The sequence below is a fragment of the Saccopteryx bilineata genome, chromosome X, assembly GCF_036850765.1.
Source record: "Saccopteryx bilineata isolate mSacBil1 chromosome X, mSacBil1_pri_phased_curated, whole genome shotgun sequence".
Taxonomy (NCBI): domain Eukaryota; kingdom Metazoa; phylum Chordata; class Mammalia; order Chiroptera; family Emballonuridae; genus Saccopteryx; species Saccopteryx bilineata.
This window is the reverse complement of record NC_089502.1, coordinates 138,758,388-138,779,313: the sequence shown is the minus strand read 5'-3', so window position 1 is coordinate 138,779,313 and position 20,926 is coordinate 138,758,388. Positions and strand designations below refer to the sequence as shown.

The 20,926-nt window shown below is 42.9% G+C and overlaps 2 protein-coding genes across 3 annotated transcripts in view; both read left to right on the top strand.

The window, feature by feature from the left end:
* Nucleotides 1–4,342, top strand: part of PRPS2 (phosphoribosyl pyrophosphate synthetase 2) — a 28,555-nt gene extending 24,213 nt beyond the window's left edge. Inside the window, exons 6-7 of the mRNA XM_066249315.1 lie at nt 758–917; nt 1,858–4,342. Of these exons, the coding sequence (XP_066105412.1) occupies nt 758–917; nt 1,858–1,950 (253 nt within the window). The 3' untranslated portion in view covers nt 1,951–4,342. The remainder of the gene's footprint in view (nt 1–757; nt 918–1,857) is intronic.
* A 10,656-nt stretch (nt 4,343–14,998) lies between these two features.
* TLR7 (toll like receptor 7) overlaps nt 14,999–20,926 on the top strand; it is a 48,678-nt gene continuing 42,750 nt past the window's right edge. Inside the window, exons 1-2 of one of the 2 annotated variants that reach the window (XM_066250107.1) lie at nt 14,999–15,060; nt 19,943–20,043. In XM_066250107.1, coding sequence (XP_066106204.1) covers nt 20,041–20,043 — 3 coding nt within the window. In that variant the 5' untranslated portion in view covers nt 14,999–15,060; nt 19,943–20,040. Of the gene's footprint in view, nt 15,061–19,425; nt 19,591–19,942; nt 20,044–20,926 lie in introns of those variants that run through there. The other variant, XM_066250106.1, reaches the window with a different exon arrangement.

Sequence of the window (20,926 nt, the reverse complement as noted above, 5' to 3'; positions counted from 1 at the left end):
CATGCCCAGCAGGGGGCGATGCTCTGCCCATCTGGGCCATTGCTCCGTTGCAACCAGAGCCATTCTAGCGCCTGAGGCAGAAGCCACGGAGCCATCCTCAGTGCCCGGGCCAACTTTGCTGCAGTGGAGCCAGGGCTGCGGGAGGGGAAGAGAGAGAGAGAGAGAGAGAGAGAGAGGAAGGGGGGGGAGGGTGGAGAAGCAGGTGGGTGCTTAAAGGGTCCGGGGCCGGGCATCCCCTGCACCTGTGCACAAAGGAAGGAGGCCATCTCGCAGGCTTCATCAGAACCTGCTTCCTTCTGTTCAGCGTTCACTCCAGCCTTCAAACACAGTATGGAACAAAGAACATGAAATCTCTCAGTCTTTTTCTTACTGCTGTGTTGAAACGATGGCATTCTGGTTGTCTTGGTTTAAACCTGTGGCTCTCCACCAAGGGCAGTTTTGCTTCCTGCAGTACATTGGACAATGTCTGGAGACATATTTGATTCACACAGCTGAGGGGAGGGAGGCATTGCCTCAGGGAGGTCCAGGGGTGCAGCCGACAAGGAATTCCCCAGGCCCAAGGCAGGGTCAGCGGTCCCAGGTTCAATGGGGAAGTATGTTGCCAGCACACACCTTAAAGATCCTGTTTTCAGCTAATAAATGAGAATGAAATTGGTTTCATGTTTTCCTTTGTGGAACGCACCTTTTGCTTTTAAATTCACACTGAGGAGAGACTGTTTTGATTTTCCTCTGTTTGTTTTTGTTCTCTGTTTTGTAGGCTGCTCTTGGCCGGAGCCACCAAAGTTTATGCTATCCTCACGCACGGGATCTTTTCTGGGCCAGCTATTTCCAGAATAAATAGCGCCTCCTTTGAGGCTGTTGTTGTGACGAACACGATTCCTCAAGAGGACAAAATGATGCACTGCTCCAAGATCCAGGTACTGTCTACACTGTGGGCAGAGCCAAGCAGTGAGGCACCTCCCTTAGGTCCCCCAAAATAGCATCGAGTTTTCTGTGTGTGACTGCTTACTAAGGCAAACGCCGACGGAGGTCGCAGCTTCTCGGGTATGAGGGTCTGAGTCACGTTAGATCTCTGAGAAGGGCTGGGGCTGGCAGACATCAAAGGCAGAAGCAGTAAGTGAATGAAACCATGATAGAAAAACAGTAAGAAACGGGCTGGGCTGAAGCAACAATCAATGCATGACCAAGCAGTCCACCTGATTAGCTGCAGTTGAGAGTCTGCAAGCTATATAGTCCCCAGCCCAGTCCGGCCCACCATCTGCCTTTGTAAGTAAAGTTTTATTGGAACACAACCATACCTGTTCATTTATAGAGAGTCTATGACTATTCTCACACTATGACAACTGAGTTGAGCCTGGCTTACAAAATAGAAATTATTTATTATCAGCCCTTTACAGAAAAAGTAGATTGCTGATCCCTGAGTTAGAATGGTCATAGCTGTGTTCTTAAATGATACAGTCACTGCATTTTCTGAAACCAAGAGAGAGAAACCTTCCATATAATTGAATAAAATTCATTTAAAAACAACAAATGCCCCAGAAAAGGATGTCTCTGGATTCCACAGCTCCAAAAAGCCTTTGAGTATCTGCACTGAAAACCTCACTTCCAGGTCCCATGGGGGCTGCTGTAACAGGTCGTAGTTTGAAACTCGATCCGAAGCTGTCTGTCCTCTAAAAAGAAATGGATGTGGGGAAATTAATTTTAAAAAAATGAGAAAAAAAAGAAATGGGTATGAGACGTCGTCATAGTAGCACATCAAATAGCTGGAGAAGTTGTAGGTTACCTGGCTTTTACGTTTTTGATGAAACATGACCAAGATGCCTCACTTTCTCACCCCTTTTCTGTTTGGGGATTTAGGTTATTGACATTTCGATGATCTTGGCCGAGGCGATCCGCAGGACCCACAACGGGGAGTCTGTGTCGTATCTGTTCAGCCACGTCCCGCTGTGAGGCCGGGACAGGACGGGCTGTGGAGCGAGCCTCTGGCTGACCAGTGTGTTTGATCTGATTTCCTAGCGTCAGGACTCAGCAGTTAGAATGCAAAAGCAGCAGATCTGTGCATCCTCCAAGGTTCATTGTTTCTGACTTCTGTAGCTCAAGACCATTTGTTTCCAGTTTGGGGGGAGGGTGGTGGTTATTCGATTTGTGAACTATCATAAATCAGAAATGTTTTTGTCAACTTGACTTGTTCTGATAGGTGACTTTTTCCTTTGTCCTGTCAGTATTTTGAGGCCACAACTTTCAAGTTTATAATTCCACTGTGGAAGTTCATAATTTATATATTTCAGGGTTGCCAAAGGTGACTTTAGGATAAAGACATGTATGTAGATATGTAATGATAATGCCTATGGACATTTGGGTAAAACCTTGTATAGAATGAGTCTTTTTAAGAAAACCTTAGAAAATTTATTATACCATGAGATTTTTTTGGTTTTTTGGTTTTTTTTTTTAGTAACCAGGTTTCAAATAAACCATTTTGGTTTTTGTGCTTAATTTGGACCAGATTTTATGTAATTTAAGATGGCCACTGACACATGTTTGGATAAGCACTAGACATATCAGAGGCCATGTTTATTACTACTTTTGAAAAACATAACTGTCACCTACGCGCAATGCCACACCCTAAAATTCCAAAGTTCCGTTCAGCGATAGATGCGATTGGGAACCGTTTTTGAGTTGAGTCCTTGCACTCACCGTCACGTTCATGCTCGCCTCTGTCCATCCCGATGGACAGTTCCTTGGGCACCCTACTCTGTCATCTTGTTGTTCTAGGTCGTGTGTGTAGCTCTAGCTTTTACTTTGCCTTTTCCCCCAGTAATTTCATGTTGTCGATTTCCACCAGAACAAAACTCCGAAGTCCCCTCAAAGTGACTCATCTGCTCATAGTTTTGCTTTGGACATAAACAAAAAGGTAGATTTTTGTGACTTAAACCAAATGCCTAAACATCATTAGTTTTGATTTTTAATGTTCTTTCGCTTTTTGTAATGAGGAGTAGCAAGTCTGGGCAGCTGATTAGTTCAACTAAAGCCGCTACATGAAAGATGTAGGAAAGGCCTTTGACAAAAGTACAAATACGTAAATGTTAGTTCCTCCATTAAAATAGGGGCCCGAGGGTGATTGATCGTGGAGGGGAAGATTGCTTTCCCCATAAGATGGCCCTTGATGTCATCCTCCCACATGAGGTGTCCTGTGGCAGGGGCATGCCTGGCCTCTGTGAATTTTATCACGCACACTGGTGTGCGAGCAGCTGAACCCCTCAGCCCCGGCAGCGAGTGAGCCTGCGCGGAGTCATGTCAGCCGTCTCTTCCTTCTGCTGAATCTCAAAACTTAAAGAGAAGAAGTCCTTTACATTTTGCAGGTAGAAAAGTAAAGTCTGTTGAAGTCATTAACAAGTAGAGCCATCTTTAAGGTTTCAGACTTCACGATAGCACAGGGGGAATCAAAGTGAAAAGTCATTTTGGTCCTCGCAGAAACAAGCCATTTGTGGGACCTTCAAATGGTGTTTGAGATGAAACGGTAGAGCCTGGGTAAGCCAGTTATGCAACACAGAGTGACTATATCTAGACAGAATTGACTTGAGATATGTGAAGAGTTTATGTAGATGCTATATAACTTTAATTTTTGATAAATGAATTTTATCTGTATTACTTGGAATTTCTATGCATAGAGAAATGAAAATGTAGTTACAAACATGCATATGTAGACAGCTTGGCGTACAAGTATAGACATGTTGACATAAAACCAGTTGATTTAACAGTAATCAATTCATCTAACATTTATAGTGAAATAGTTCATTTTAAAATAATGACCTGAAGATAAAAAAAATGATATAAAATCAATTGTAATTCTATGAATTAAGAACTAATTATGTCTTACATCATTTAGTACCATGTGTGTGTACCAGTACTTCTAATACATTGATTAACTGATTAGCCTCGATTTAGCCATGCACAGCTATGGGGATCTGAGCTATTTGGTTTCAGTTCAACAAAGAGGAGGAAGAAGGCCTCCGAGCAGTTTCAGCCCAGAACTCGCACTTTCCTTGCTGCTGGTGTAGAAACATTAAGCGAAACCACCGAAGACGTTGGTCCTGTCCGGCTCTGCTGAATGGAGGCCGACCTGGTATATATCCTGCCGAACAGGGGAGCCAAAGACATGAGAACATATCCAAATCGCTCAGCCTCCAACTGCACTGCTACTAATCAGTTTACAGATATTCGTATGATAACTGTCCTTTGTTAGGTGAAATAGCAACCACTAGAGATTCAGGAATGTATCATTTGCAGTGCTTATGCTGTTTAGAATGTATACACATTTCAATAAAGTCATGCTCCTACTTTCTTTCGCAGTGTGTCTCCTCATTGTGAAGTGATGTGTTTTATGGGGTGCCCGAAAATGTGTGCTGCTCCCCGAATACAGCGCACCATATAAAATTACAGAAACCCCAGAAGGTTTTGAAGTCAGCTCTTCTCCATTTTGAAGGTATTTTTCAAGGACTGATTAGCAGTTTTCTTGCCCAAAAGTATAACAGCTGTGCCAGTGAAGGTATCCAAACAGATCATTTGGATACCTCTAAAACTGAAGATCACACAGTGTGTTTACACTGCAAAGTAATAATGTTCAGTATCCATAGGTTGGAATAGACCAAACTTAAATGGAGGCCCCATAGAAGTTTTAATGTGCTTTGATTTCAGAAGTGCTAAGAAGAATTTCCTGCTCCCATAAAATACCTATTCAGCAATGCCTAAGTTACTCTCATGGGGCCAAAGTAAATTTATAATTATGTTCTCCCAGTAACACTCAGCTTTAAAGTGGATAACTGAGAGTGGCAACCGTTTGTCTTAACATCCCAGTGAAATATCAAGAACTAAAACCAGGTTCATTGGGGAACTGTTTAAGAGGGAGTGCGATAGAATGTACTAGAAGGGAGCGGGAAATGAAGGAGTGGTGGAAACACCAAAAACGCCTTTATTGCACCTGGTAATGCTACCACACCTCTTTGGGAAGGTTTCACTTAGTGGGCCAGGACTTACCACATCCAGCTGAGCTGTGGACAGACAGGCTGTCAGAGGGCGGGAGGAAGCAGCGGTTCAGAGGACCAGTCAGGTTAGGGTGATCCGAAAGGGCTTTGCAGAAGGACTGCTTACTGCTGGTGCTCCATGGCAGAACTTTCCAGGACCCAATGGCTGTATTCCAGCAAGGACTGAAGCAGGACAGCACAGGGTGTTTGATATGTAACATGTTTGAGCAAGGGTAGCCGGTGGAGGTGGCAGCGAGGGGCTGGAACGGACTCCTGTATCCTCCGTGTATACTGCCTGGGGAAGTCCCACTACCAATCTTCGCTTTATGAATGGGCCTCACTGTGTCCCAGGAACTCATCCCTTCACCTTTGCCCTGCCCTTGCTTCCCAGCACCAGATTCTGGATTGCTTGGCTTCACAGTCATCTCCGAGCCATGTTTTCTAGAAAGGACACAAGCGTGATGCCCTCACCCAGGGGCTCGTAGTCCTGACCATCACTTGTCACAGGTAGCATTTGGTGCTGACAAGTAGTTGCAGGTTGAAAATCCTTCTAATGGGCTGCATCAACGACAGGAATGCATGCCATGCAGTAATGCAGATGGTGAGCCACTGAGGCCATTTACAACAACCTGATTGCTTAGCCATCCCAACATAAGCAACCAAAGCGGTGTGCTCGTGGAAGGGTGAGGTCAGTCAGCACTGTCCTAAGGCTCAGTCCTGTGGTCAAAAGAAAAACCAGCCTGAATCACTTGACACTTTACAAGCGATAGAAAGAATGGGGAAGCACAGACTGCGATGCAGTCAGTGGAAAGTGCCCTAAGCTGGGCGAGGCGATCTGGGGGCTGGTTCCCATATGCGACTAGCAAGTCGTGTGACCCTGGGAAAGTGTCCCCACTACTATGAGTGTCTGCAAAATCGGGAGGTGTGTGAGTGCTCAAGTCCCCAGCAGTTTTAATAGGCTGTGACATCTATTCTGGACTTCGTGGGACTCCGCCACCTGAGCAAAGCTGGTTACTTCTCCATCCGGTGGCCCGCTGGTTTGGGCTGGCAGGGGAATTTCTCAATTTCAGCGCTGGAAGCCCTGCGTCCCAGGAATCCCGTCAGCCCTGGACCAACTGAGACGCTTGGTCACCCTGCTTCTCCTTCTACAGTGAGTGGGTCTGGATCCCCAGTGCCACCTTGGCTAAGGAGTCCCGTGTTCGTGGCTCTGATCTTGGGTCAGTTGCAACAAAAGCAGGTTAATTGACATGTCCCTTGTCAATTAACTGTAAAAGCTGAACAGCTGTAGTCAAAAATAAAAGGAAAGAAGCTGGACATTTTTAGAAGATGCATTCAAGACCCAGCTGGATTGCCAGTCCTTCTCCACAGCAGCCTTTAGTGCCGTAGGTGGCCTGAGACCCCAGGGGACCACCCGGGCAGAAGGCAGAGTGCCCGCACAGTCGCTGGTGCAAGTTGCCCTTCTGTACATTGGTTCTTACATAATTTTTAAGCAGCTTAACTTTGGCTGTCTTTTCAAACATTCAACTGTATCTTCTTATACTCAGAACTGAGCTATAATATTACAATTAAAATGTAACTAGCATAAAAAGGATTAGAAACAGTGGAATCTTGGAAATCAACTCAACTGGTGGATGCAGAATGGCATGTTTACTACTATATATAGTTAGTACCCTACCGACTTCAGATGGTCATAGGTCCTGGAGATCAGTCCACTTTGTTTTTTATAGAAGAAAAAGAAAATGCAGGTCAACCAATCAGATTTTAAATAGAGGTCAACTCAAGAGAGCTTGTACTGTTTCTATTGGTTTCATGCTTGTCAATTAGAATTAATTGAGCAGTATTGAAAACTCAATACCCAAGCCTCACCCAAAAGTGGTTAAATCAAAATCTTGGGTGCCAGACCTCACGATCCCTTTCCAATGTGCTGCCAAGATTGAGAACGTCTGGTTTTAGGTCACAGAGATGAAGCTCCTAAGGTCTGCTGTCTCCTCCCAGCATAGAAGTGTGTCAGCTTTGGGATGCTACATTTAGAAAGCAAAAGAGCAAAGCCTTGGCCAGCTAGCTCAGTGGTAGAGCTTTGTCCCTGTGTGTAGAAGTCCCGGGTTCAATTCCCGGCCAGGGCACACAGAAGTGCCCATCTGTTTCTCCACCCTTCCCCCTCTCCTTTCTCTCTCTCTTCCCCTCTCGCAGCCAAGGCTCCATTGGAGCAAGGTTGGCCCAGGTGCTGAGCATGGCTCCATGGCCTCCGCCTCAGGCACTAGAATGGCTCTGGTTGCAATAGAGCAACGCCCCCTGGTGGGCATGCTAGGTGGATCCCGGTCGGGCACATGCAGGAATCTGTCTCTGCCTACCTGCTTCTCACTTAGAAAAATACAAAAACAAAAACAAAACAAAAAAAGCAAAAGAGCAAAAAAAAGTATATAAAGAAACAAAAGTCCACCATTAATTTCATAAATCAGCCCTGGCCGGTTTGCTCAGTGGTAGAGCGTCGGCCTGGCGTGCAGAAGTCCCGGGTTCGATTCCTGGCCAGGGCACACAGGAGAAGCGCCCATCTGCTTCTCCACTCCTCCCCCTCTCCTTCCTCTCTGTCTCTCTCTTCCCCTCCCGCAGCGAGGCTCCATTGAAGCAAAGATGGCCCGGGCGCTGGGGATGGCTCCTTGGCCTCTGCCTCAGGCGCTAGAGTGGCTCTGGTCGTGGCAGAGCGACACCCCGGAGGGGCAGAGCATCACCCCCTGGTGGGCAGAGCGTCGCCCCCTGGTGGGCGTGCCGGGTGGATCCCGGTCGGGCGCATGCGGGAGTCTGTCTGACTGTCTCTCCCCGTTTCCAGCTTCAGAAAAATAAAATAAAAATAAAAAAATTAATTCCATAATTAATACAAGTCAAGACCTACATTTTGGAAAATTTAAAAACATTTCTCCTTAGTTAGAATTCCTACATGTGCTACTGCTCCTTTAGTGCAATGCTTTCAGAGAGAGAGAGAGAGAGAGAGAGAGAGAGAGAGGAACACTGAGCTGCTCCTGTATGTGCCCTGACCAGGGATTGAACCAGCAACCTTTGTGCTTCCAGATGATGCTCTAACCAACCAAGCTATTTGGCCAGGGCTAAATTCTGCTGTATTTTAATTGCTCACTGGAAAGGTGATATAAGTTCGCACTCCCACTCAATGTCCCTAAATCCTGGCCAACACTGAATTGATGATCTTTTCCCCTTTCTCCCAATTTGATAATGTTTAAATGCTAGGATGTCATTTTATTTGCATTTCTGTAAGACCTTTATTTTATTGACTGCAAGTATTTATTTTATAGGCTCTATAAGATAATATAGTAATACAAATAAGAGATATACCCAAACCTTGTTAATCTGTTACCTATTGCTGCAATATTTTTATCTTTTTTTCTTTAATTATAAAACCACTTTATTACTGATTATAAAAATATATATCCATTGAAGAAATTTTCATAAATACAATACAGGGACAAGAACATTTTTAAATGTTCATATTTACTTAGCAATAACAATGGCTAAAACTGTAGCATATGACCAAACAAGTATTTGTTTTAAAATATTTTTTGTTCACATTTTGCTTATTATATTTTTCCATGTCATTTAATATTCTAATATGTGACCTTTAGAGGCTACATAGTAATCTAAAGTAATGTGTTTTAAATCCGATATCCTTCAAAGCATCTGAAACAATATACCTTGGGTTAAAAACTCATTCCTTCACCTTTCTCTTGTAGATGTTACAGGTGGTTCCCAGTGAACCAGGGCTCCCAGTGTTCATGCTCATGTACAGCACCTTCCCATACTGACTCTGGGCTGAGCCCATAAATAGGACATCAGCGAGGGTGATGCCAGCAAGGACTTTGTGCTTGCGCATTGGGGTGTGTCTCTAGAGGAACGCTCACTCTTAGGGTCTAACCACCACAAAAAGAAGTCCAAGCAGCCTCGTGGATAGAAAAAGCAAGAGGTCACAGCTTTCCAACCTTCCCTACTGGGACACCAGACATGTGAACAAAGCAATCTGACTGCAACCTCATGAGAGACCCCAATTAGGACCAACAGAAGAACAGTCCAGCAGAGCCCCTACCAACCCACAAAACAGTAAACACATACAATTGTAGCTATTTTAAGCTGATAAGTTTCAGACTGTTTTGTTACACAGCAATAGATAACACTGGGGAACAAATTTTTTTTTTCATTTTCTGTTGCATGAGGTTTTAGAACTGTTTCTATATATTTCTGCATCACTGATTCCAAATCTGAAATCCACTTTTTGGTGCATGCACTAGTTTTTATGCAATTTTAATTTCTTTTTGTTACAGTTAATGGCATGCATTGGTTTTTTAATTGGAGTTAAAGGGCAATGGCTCTTGGATTGAACATAACCACAAGGCAATTAATGTTTCACAAACATCACTTTTACATAATTATAGTTGTTTTTAAATGTAAAAAATTATTATCTGGTAAAAACACCCTCTTATTTTGTTTTAAGATTGAATCATGGCTTCTTCGAGTAGGTGTAAATGTAAAAATAGTCCTGACACTTTCTGTTATATATGTGGCTGTTACACACTTCAACGTCAAAGGCACAATATTTCATCATTTGTGACACATGCATATATTGCCTATTTTCAAGTTCCCCTTGGCGATCAAGGCAAGAATTGGGCTCCTCATATTGTGTGTCATAATTGTGAGGAAATGCTTTGTGACTGGACAAAAGGAAAATGCAAAGGAATGCCTTTTGATATTCCCATAGTTGGGCGTAAACCTAAGGACCACAGCAGTGACTGTTATTTCTATTGTTCTTGGCCACTGTGAACAATGCTGCAATGAACATGGAGCTACATGTGTCTTTACATATCAATGTCTCTGAGTTTTGGGGGTATATACCCAGTAGAGCAGTGGTCCTCAACCCCGGGCCGTGGACCGGTACAGTCCATGGGCCATTTGGTACCAGTCTGCAGAGACAGAATAAATAACTTACATTATTTCCATTTTATTTATATTTAAGTCTGAACAATGTTTTATTTTTAAAAAATGACCAGATTCCCTCTGTTACATCCGTCTAAGACTCACTCTTGACGCTTGTTTCAGTCACGTGACACATTTATCCGTCCCACCCTAAAGGCCGGGCCGTGAAAATATTTTCTGACATTAAACCGGTCTGTGGCCCAAAAAAAGGTTGGGAACCACTGCAGTAGAGGGATTGCTGGGTCATAAGGTAGTTCTATTTTCAGTTTTTTGAGGAACCACCATACTTTCTTCCATAATGGTGAATGAGGGTTCCTTTTTCTCCACAGCCTCTCCAACATTTGCTATTACCTGTCTTGTTGATAATAGCTAATGATTAGCTATTATCATTAGCTAATCATTTTACCTGTCAGGTATGAGGTGGTATCTCATTGTAGTTTTGATTTTCATTTCTCTAATAACTAATGAAGATGAGCATCTTTTCATATATCTGTTGGCCATTTTTATTTCTTCCTGGGAGAAGTGTCTGTTCATGTCCTCTGTAAAGGACCTATATAACGAAAACTACAAAGCATTGTTAAGGGAAATCGAAAAAGATACAATGAAATGGAAAAATATTCCTTGTTCTTGGATAGGAAGAAGAAACATAATCAAAGTGGCCATATTACCCAAAGCAATATACAAATTTAATGCAATTCCCATTAAAATTCCAATGACATTTTTTAAAGAAATGGAACAAAAAATCATCAGATTTATATGGAACTATAAATAATACCGAATAGCCAAAGCAATCCTAAGGAAAAAGAATGAAGCTGGGGGCATTACAATACCTGACTTCAAACTATATTATAGGGCCACGACAATCATAACAGCATGGTATTGGCAGAAAAATAGATACTCAGACCAACGGAACAGAATAGAAAGTCCAGAAATAAAACCACATATATATAGTCAAATAATTTTCCATAAAGGGGCCAACAACACACAATGGAGAAAAGAAAGCCTCTTCAACAAATGGGGCTGGGAAAACTGGAAAGCCACATGCAAAAGAATGAAACTCGACTACAGTTTGTCCCCTTGTACTAAAATTAATTCAAAATGGATCAAAGACCTAAATATAAGACCTGTAACAATAAAGTACATAGAAGACATAGGTACTAAACTCATGGACCTTGGTTTTAAAGAGCATTTTATGAATTTGACTCCAAAGGCAAGGGAAGTGAAGGCAAAGATAAATGAATGGGAGCACATCAGACTAAGAAGTTTTTGCTCAGCAAGAGAAACTGACAACAAAATAAACAGACAGCCAACTAAATGGGAAATGATATTCTCAAACAGCAGCTCAGATAAGGGCCTAATATCCAAAATATACAAAGAACTCATAAAACTCAACAACAAACAATCCAATAAAATCTTGAATTGCACAAAAACTAGCTTACAGAGAAAAAGTAATGTCAGATTTGAGATCAGCACACTCGAATTAGGTAAGAAACAAATGTTTTTGTGGATGCAAAATACGTAATTGAAACACGACAGCATCTAATGGGAACAGTTGCTTCAAATACGGAAAATAAATCTTTAGATTCATAACCCAAAAAAAGACTTTTTGTATTATCTGGTTAAATGGCTGAAGGCCTGGCTGATTAGATGACTTGCAGAAAGAACATGGGCAGTGGGGTAAAAAAACAAAACAAAACATGAACTGTAACCCAGTTTTGCATATTACTAGATATATGACTTCTTAGAGCAGGCGTCCCCAAACTACAGCCTGCGGGCCACATGCGGCCCCCTGAGGCCATTTATCCGGCCCCCGCCGCACTTCCGGAAGGGGCACCTCTTTCATTGGTGGTCAGTGAGAGGAGCACTGTATGTGGCGGCCCTCCAACGGTCTGAGGGACAGTGAACTGGCCCCCTGTGTAAAAAGTTTGGGGAACCCTGTAGAGTATCAGCATCCTGTGGGCAAATCAGGTTTTAACACTAGCTACCTCGCAGGTGTTTTATTTATTTATTTTTATTATTTATTGATTTAGAGAGAGAGAGAAACAAACATTCATGTGCTGTTCCTCTTATTTATACATTCATTGGTTGATTCTTGTCTGTGCCCTGACCAAGGATCCAATCTGCAACCTTGGCATATCAGGATGATGCTCTAACTAACTGAGGTACCCGGCCAGAGCTCAGGTATTTTATTCTTAAGCTCTGTGAGTGATGGTGCTTCTAATGCAATAGAATCATAAATAGAATGAAGGAATGTACAGATGTGTGAGTTAACAGTTTTATTAGGAAGTCATGTCTCTAGAAGGCAAGGGACTGTTCTTTCCACTATAGCTTACTACTAACGAATTTACTTAGTGGGTGTACAAAAACCAGATGGTGAGACAGATTCTCTGTAATACCCACCTGACAAACTGCTCTGGTTTTCAAGGCAGCAGGCAGACTGCTTGGAGACCATTACATCCATAAATAGCCTTTCTTCTTTTCAACCAAGTCATCTACTCTGTTATTTGCATTGGGGACTTTTTTTCAAAGCATCTGACCCTTTAGACTCTTCTGATAAACTCTAATACTTACGTGGAATCAGTCCTCAATAGGAAAGAAGGTTTTTGTTACATGAATTTGCATATCCTGTCAAAGACATCTTCAGAACACTTTCATTTCAAGATAAAATGAAACTTACAGGACTGAACAGAGAGGTGCTTCACAGTCCAGTTTAAACGAAGGATGAGAAGCAAAAGACAAGGTTAATTGTGGCATGGGGCTTTCCGAGGCTAAAACATACTGTATACAAAGGAACTCCATAGCCTGTGTTCTGTTTCCACGTGTCATTCACAAAGAGCAGACTCGTGGTATCTTCAACTTTCTAGGAAAGAATTATTTGAAAAACGTTCATAGTTGTATCTAACTGAAAGGGTCAAAACTTCAGCCTTGTTATAAAAATACCATTAAAGTCCTCTCTCCTTTTCATCAAGCAGACCCTGACCTTCAATCTCCAAAAGTGGAAACAGGCAGCAGAAGTTGGGGAAGTAGTGGAATTAATAGCTACCTCTCATGTTCACCCAAATCAAGCAACCTGAATAGAGGAACAGTAAGGCATTTTTCTTCCCCGTGCTGGGAGCACAGCACTGGGTGGACTGGAGCAGTTTGCTTACAGGGTTTATTTAGGTTTCCATCGGCTGTGGGAGAGTATTGTGGTGCTGTTTGTACTGAGCCACTTGCTGTATGCTGGAGTCAAAGGGCAGACCTGGGCCCCAGACCTGGGCTTCTGTCCCCAACTGTGTACTTGTTCGACCGCCACTGCAGATGCTGGATCAAGTCTGGCCTTCCTTTTAATTTTGGAGACTTAAGCCTGAGAGTCCTTCAATGTTTAAACCTCTAGATTAACATGACACTAAACCAGGGCTGCCAGATAAAATACAGGATACCCCATTAAACTTGAATTTTATATAGACAACCAATAATTTTTTAGTATCAACATGTCCCAGTGTGCCAAATTTAACAACCCTACACTAAACCTTAACTACTCGCCAAGGGCCATTCCTGATCCACAGAAAAGAAGAAATGAAATGCAATGGGATTTAGGAAACCCAAGAATGAGGCAGCCCAGACAATGAGAGGCCTGTTTTCACAAGATACCTAGAAGAGCCCTATCTACTTCATCCAATAATTGCTCTTGATCTCACTGCAGGAGACTGGGCTGCAGACTAGCCACCTTCTGGGTCATCACTCAGACTGGGTACTTCACTGGGGCCACACTAACTCTTCAGCAGGTCTTCCGGAAGTTCAAGGTTAGTCATTGCTCTACTGTTCCTAATACCAGATCTGAAACAAGCCGGCTATCCATCCATAGCTGGATGCTTAAGTATATTGTGGACTATGGAGACCACGAAGGCTTTCTAGCTGTGAGAAAGGGACGAGGATGCCCCTCTAAGAAGGGGTAGAAGGAAGTCCACTTGAAAAGGCAAGTGAGGAACAAAGTGTCTGCTCACCGAGTATGGGGGGGGGGGGATAAGAAGCTAAAGAAACTTGGAAAAGATGAATAAGGAAGCGATAACAATGGTTTCTTGTGGGCATAGGGCGGGGGTGGAATTGGAAAAATGGCTCATGGCGAGACGCGAAGATGTCTTTGCTGTGCGTTCATCTACGCATGTGTGTATGTCTGCCTCTGAACCGACAGGTGTCGACAGCAGGTCCCAGAATGCCGTCATTAGAAAGGGCTGCTTCCAAGGTTGGCCTTTGACTAGCGGCTGCAGACTTGGATTTCTCATGGTGCCCACCCTTCCCAGCACCGGGGAGAGTGGTTCCCTGTGGCTCAAGTGTGTTTGTAACCAAGATGATTTATGCGAATACCAACCCTCCTAATGGGAGCCTGGAATTCTGGTATGTGCTAGGAAGGGGCACCGACGTGACCGGCCCTCACTAACCACCCCGGGTGCTGAGCCCCTGATGAGCTTCCCCGGTAGGCAGCATTGTCGTATGTGTTTTTTCCCCTGGTCGCTGGAGGGTTACGTGCACCCTGAGCTTGCGCCTGGCTTCCTCCAGCCATGGCCTGGCATGCCTTTCCCCAGCAATGATTTTGCTCTGTAGCCTTCCACTGTGGTGAATCACAGCTGCAAGTGAACTAGATGCCGAGGCCTGTGCATCCCCCAGTGAACCGTTCAAGCTAGGGATGCCTCTGCATACCCCTAACATCGCTCTCTCTCACCACGGGAATATATCATATATTATCTATGAAAGTAAAAGAAAAATGAAAGTCCCTTTTCTTTTATTTGCCTAACTAAAAGCCCCATTCACTCAGTCTCCCTTCCTTCCTTTTCTTTTCTATTTGCTATATGTAACAGTTCTTACCTATGACTAGGTACTTTCTATTAAAATTAAAGGAAAAGTTAGCAGGCCATTACCTTGCCTTATATTTGCCTAACTAAAAACCCCATTCAAAATGTTTTCAGAGAAGCCCTGGCTGTGTGGCTCAGTGGCTAGAACGCTGTCCATGCGCAGCGGTCCCAGTTCTCATCTCGTCAAGGCATATTCGAGAAACAATCAATGAGCGTGCTGCTAAATGGAACATGTAAGTGGAACAAGCTGATGCTTCTCCTTTTCTTCCCCTCTCTCTGTCCCTTTCTTTCTCTCTTTCTCTCTCTCTCTCTCAATCAATGGGGAAAAAACACAACTTTTTACTTTTTAGAGAAAAGTAGAAACAGAGAATGTGACAGGGAGAGAAGGAAAATCAAAAGAAACAAAAAATTCAACAAATTTCACTGCCTTGATCTATAAGGAGACAAAATTCCCATGGCTTTTAAATGCCAGTGTTAATTTGTTTGGTTTTTTTTTTTTAGATAGAGGAGAGAGAGAAGGGGGGGAGAGAAGCAGGAAACATCAACTCATAGTAGCTGCTTCCAGTATGTTCCTTGATCGGGCAAAGCCCTGGCTTTCGAACCAGCAACCTCAACATTCCAGGTCGACACTTTACCCTCTGTGCCACCACAGGACAAGCTGGCTTTTTTTTTTTTCAAACTTTTTTCAGCTTGTACATGTTAACCTTTCAAAAAAGGTTAACTTCTCTCAACTAGTAGGCAAGTTGCACTTGACTAAACTCCAGGTTAATTCAAACAGCTAGTGAAATTAGAGGACTAGTCATTTTAATTGATTAATCTGTATAACGACCTTCCTCTCAAAATCAGTCTCATTGACTGAATTGTTCTTATTTTCATGATCACTTTCATTTTTATCATCATGAAGAGTGATTTTTTTAAGCAACTACTATGGACAAGATTCTGGGGACAATGCATTCCTTTTAAAATTATTTGAGTTTAAAGAGAGAGAAAGAGGAAGTGAGAGAGAGAGAGAGAGAGAGAAACATTGCATTGGGATGATGCTCTAACGAGCTGAGCTACCCAGCCAGGGCTCAGACAATGCATTCTTAACTCAAGAGGCTTGTAATATCATTGGGGAGATAGGCGATATGAATCAAAGAGAAATAACAAGACAAGAAAGAATAATCAATAAGCTAAATGTAGAGTATCATAACCTCTTAGAAAATCTGGATGTGTCTGTACTGACCACACAGTATTATATTGGTTTCATGTATACAACATAGTGATTAGACATGGTTATACCTTACAAAGTGATCACCACAATAAGTTGAGAAACAGATTATTTTTATATGGTCAAATGTTGTAGTGTTTTCTTTCAGACTCTAGGTTGTCACTGTTAATTTTTGTTGTCATCATAATTAGAATGACTTACCCACTTCAAGACTATAAAAATATTCATCTATGGCAGGGGTCGGGAACCTTTTTGGCTGAGAGAGCCATGAACACCACATATTTTAAAATGTAATTCCGTGAGAGCCATACAACGACCCGTGTATGTTACGCGTTATCCAATAAAAATTTGGTGTTGTCCTGGAGGACAGCTGTGATTGGCTCCAGCCACCCACAACCATGAACATGAGCAATAGGAAATGAATGGATTGTAATACATAAGAATGTTTTATATTTCTAACATTATTTTTTTTATTAAAGATTTGTCTGCAAGCCAGATGCAACCATCAAAAGAGCCACATCTGGCTCGTGACCCATAGGTTCTCGACCCCTGATCTATGGTTTCTTCTAGTATTTTTAATGTTGAATGTCTTCCATTTAAATTTTTGAATGATGTGAAATTATTTTTGCTGTAAAAAACAAGATAGGACTATAGCTTGATTTTTTTCTAAGCTTTAAGCCAGTTGCCCAACATTGTTTTAGTACCTTTGATCATTGATGTGACTTCAAAGTGATGTGTTGTACCTGTTTTTACTTAATTTTGCTCGCCCGCCTCTTTCATAAATGTGCTGGTACATAAATGTGCTGTTGTAGGCAATGGGGCATTGTAACGCCTGTATAAATCTGGAGGAGAAATCCTCCCCCTTCTTACGTTCTTATTCAGAAATTTCCTGACTATTCTCACAAGTGGTCTTAACACAGTCATATCCAGTGCCTCATTTTAATAACAAATAGTTGGTAATAGGCCCTTTATCATATGAGAAGACATGACATTTTTGGATATCACAGCCCCATCTTTGTGATAAACAAAAATGCCCAACTGATTTCCAAAACACCCCAGTTGAGAATCAACCTGGCAAGTTATTGACGAAATCCTGTTGCTATTTGATTGGAATTGCACAGCATTTACACATCGGCTTAAGCAAAATTTCCATTTTGTTAGTGTTGTGCCGTCTGACCCTAATAACGATACATCTATCTTTATTTACTTATGTCTTCTTTGCATCATCCAGAGTCCTGGTAGGAACCAGGAGGAACAATCAAGTAAGAAATGGATACATTTAGCAAAGTGACTATTAATAACCGTTGGGACAGGATTTAGGGAAATCAGAAAGGATGGCACAACAGTTCAGGGGGACGTCTTTACAACCCCAGATCTAAAATGGCAAGGGGAAGGAACGGTCAGCGGAACTTGGGAAGAGTAGACATTAGGACAACACCACCTGGCTAGAGTTTCTTTACAGGGTCACTGCCAACCCACAGCCTCGCACAGGGGGAGGGAGAAGTTAATACTCTGGCCTCTCTCCATTGGTCAAAACAACTCAAAGCCTGCCACTTGACGAAGTTCTTACAGCTCAGTCTCCCAGGTCACAGAGCAGGGTGGGAAGGCGTGGATCTGGAGGGGAAATGCAAGCATGTGGCCTGCGAAGTAAAGTATTCTAGCCCCACACCCTCCTCCTACCTCTTCCTTCCCGAGCATTTCCTGTCAGTTTCCCTCCCAGGGTTTTCATAGCTTTGTTACGGTTTTGAATGGGATCTCTCCTTCTATTACCAACCTGGAACAGTTACTGTTTATATGTCAAAATGTTATTGATTTTAACAAATCCTTTGCCTAGCCAGGTGCTCTGATAAGAAGGCATTTGGTTTGTACTTCCTGTTGAATATCACGTGGTACGTGCCCTGGGGAAAGTCCATTGTGTTTCCTGCTTTAATTCCATTTACTTTTTTTAAAAAAAAGGAAAATAAGATATTTGCTTTATCTTTTTAGTATGGAAGGGGCTAATACACCTAAGCAGTTAAAGCGGTATCTGGCTCGTAACGAATGCTCAGGAAAGATCACCTATCATTATTGCCTGTGGTAGTCTTGCAGCTGATGCGGGCACTGTTGGCTTTTCAATTCGGTAGAGGCGCCCTGATCATTACCAGCTGCTTTCCCACGCCTAAGTGCTTTTTAAAATGCTCTCCAGGTGGGCCAGCTGAAGCATTTTAAACATAACTGGGTGTTTTGTCTCCACCTACAAAGAGCCCAATAGTCAGTTTGGAAGGGAACGGTTCTCTTGAGGACCCCACTTCGGGACGCAAGGCTTATGGTGACGCTAACCTGCAAGCGCAGCTGACTGTTTGTTTGTTTATTGCATTTACATAGATTCTAATGTCTCCCGAATGCATCCCCCCTCCCCCATATTCCCCTCAACATCTTCTTTACTCACCTCCCAACAGCTCCCTCCCTCCTTCCCTTCAGGTTTAATTTCATTCCTCAGTTCTCATTATTCCTTGGATTCCTCAAATGAGTGAGGCCATATGATATTTTTCTTTCTCTGCCTGGCTTATTTCACTCAACATAATAGTTTCCAGGTCCATCCATGTTGTTGCAAAAGGTAATATTTCCTTCTTTTTCATGGCCCTATAGTATTCCATTGTTTATATGTACCACAGCTTTTTAATCCACTCATCCACTGACAGACACTTGGGCTGTTTCCAGATCTTCGCTATTGTGAACAATGCTGCCATAAACATGGGGGTGCATTTCTTTTTTTGAGTCAGTGATATGGTATTCTTGGGGTATATTCCTAACAGTGGGATAGCTGGGTCAAAAGGCAGTTCGATTTCTAATTTTTTGAGGAATCTCCATACTGTTTCCACACTGGCTGCACCAGTCTGCATTCCCACCAGCAGTGCAGGAGGGTTCCCCTTTCTCCACATCCTCACCAGCACCTATCGTGTGTTGTTTTGTCAATGAGCGCCATTGTGACTGGTGTGAGGTGACCTTTTTTAACTGGTGAGTGAACCTTCAGCTGGGTCTAAGATGGGACAAGGTCAGTTTGAATGTATCTTTAAAATATCTATAGAACAGTGGTTCTCCACCTGGAGCACTTGTGCCCCCGGCCCCCAGGGGATAGTTTGCAATGTCTGGAGACGTCTGTGGTTATCAGAACCGGGAGGCTATAATGTTACTAGTATTTACTGTGTACAGGTCAGGGATGCTGCTAAACATCTTACAATGCAACAAACAATGATCTCACAGGAAGTGCCCATAGTGCTGAGGTTGAGAAAGTCTCCTGTGAGAAAGAGGAACGAGCAGTCCGCCAGGTTATTTGGATTTAGACAAGTCCTTGCCCCAGTTATGGTGGTAGAAATAAGAGGAACCTGGTGTTTCTGCAAAACTCGTGTCTGGGGTGGCTTGAGTCGTCACGCTCCTCCCCTACACGCCAACCTTGCCCCTGCGCTGGGAACCTCCAGGGCTAGCAGCCTGGAGCATCTGTGACCTTCCACATCCAGCGTCTCTTCAGCTCAGAGGAACCCAGATATAGAATCGCTCTATGCAACCGAGAAAGGTATTTTAAACATTGGGATAATTTAAGTAACTGGAGAGATGGACCGTTTTCAGGGAGTGGGGAGGAGAGGGAACCCAAATCATATGCCAAAAAAAATTATTTTAGAACTTAAAATATTTACTGGTCGGGAATATCAATTCTTCAAACATAAAGTCAGACCCTTAATAATATTAGAAGTGCTTTCTGGGGTATGTTTCTAATCTGTATAAATTTGAGGAAGTAAATAACATTAATAGGTTTCCTCAACTGCACATTTTAGAACAATGTTCCCAGCATGTTTTGATGCTATTGTACTTTGCTGGGTTTGTCTGTTTTTTTTAATGTACAGTTTGGTGTTTCCTCTTCCTCTTAGCCGATGCTATGGTACCCACATCAGGCTGATCTTGACATCTCTCCAGCTTTCTTCTCTTCAGCCAGACCTTTAGACTTCATTTTGGAAGAAGACTAAAAATGGTAAGGACAGCTACGCGCTCCCTAAAACGTGTTATCTGTCATTTTTCTGGAAAGCGCTGAAACCAGCTGGCTAGAGCGACATTTAAGAATCTGTACTTCGGTTATTTGCTGGGAGAAAGTTCTCGGTGATATTTCATAATCAGCATTAATCATGGGAGTATTTCGTAATTTCAGATTAATCAACACTTTCTCTGTCCAATTTTCTAGAAGAGGCAGTGTGTGCTATGGTGAGGAGGAGCAGATGTTTGAATTGGGGAAGTAGCTTTGATAGGTCCATTTTTTTCTCATCCTACGGTTTTGGCTTTAAAGCCATATAGATCACTGCGGTTCCTGTGTACTTTCCCAGTATACGGTATCATGCAAACAGGCACATTATATGGGAACATAGGGGACTAGGATGCAGGCCTGGGCATGCGTGCTCTCTAAGAAACCCAGAGCTGCAGCCCCAAAAGAAGCAACAGTGAGTGTGAGACTGTTGTATCATCCAACCTGAAAAACCACGATGGTCACAAGTTTTTCAAATGAGTTGCATTCAAAATCACAATGCACACGTAGTAGGAGTTAGAATATCTCCACAGAGTGAATATTGTGTTGTCTGTCTTCATTTTGTATCAGCTGGACCTGACATTCTAGAATTATGAAAGCACCCTAGGGAAAGGTGAGGTGGGGCATGACACTGGGGTCACATCACCATAGCTGCTGGGTCATGGTGTTCAGTGTCCTCTGGGGTGACTGGCTGTTGTTTTCTCTGCTGCCTTTGTACAGTCGCAAGATAGGGACTGTGACCACCTGGTTCTGAATGGCAGAGTATGCGCCTTGTCCTATTTTTATGTGTTTAATTGCTGTGCTAGGTAAACACTGTATAGACTAAACACTGGTTAAC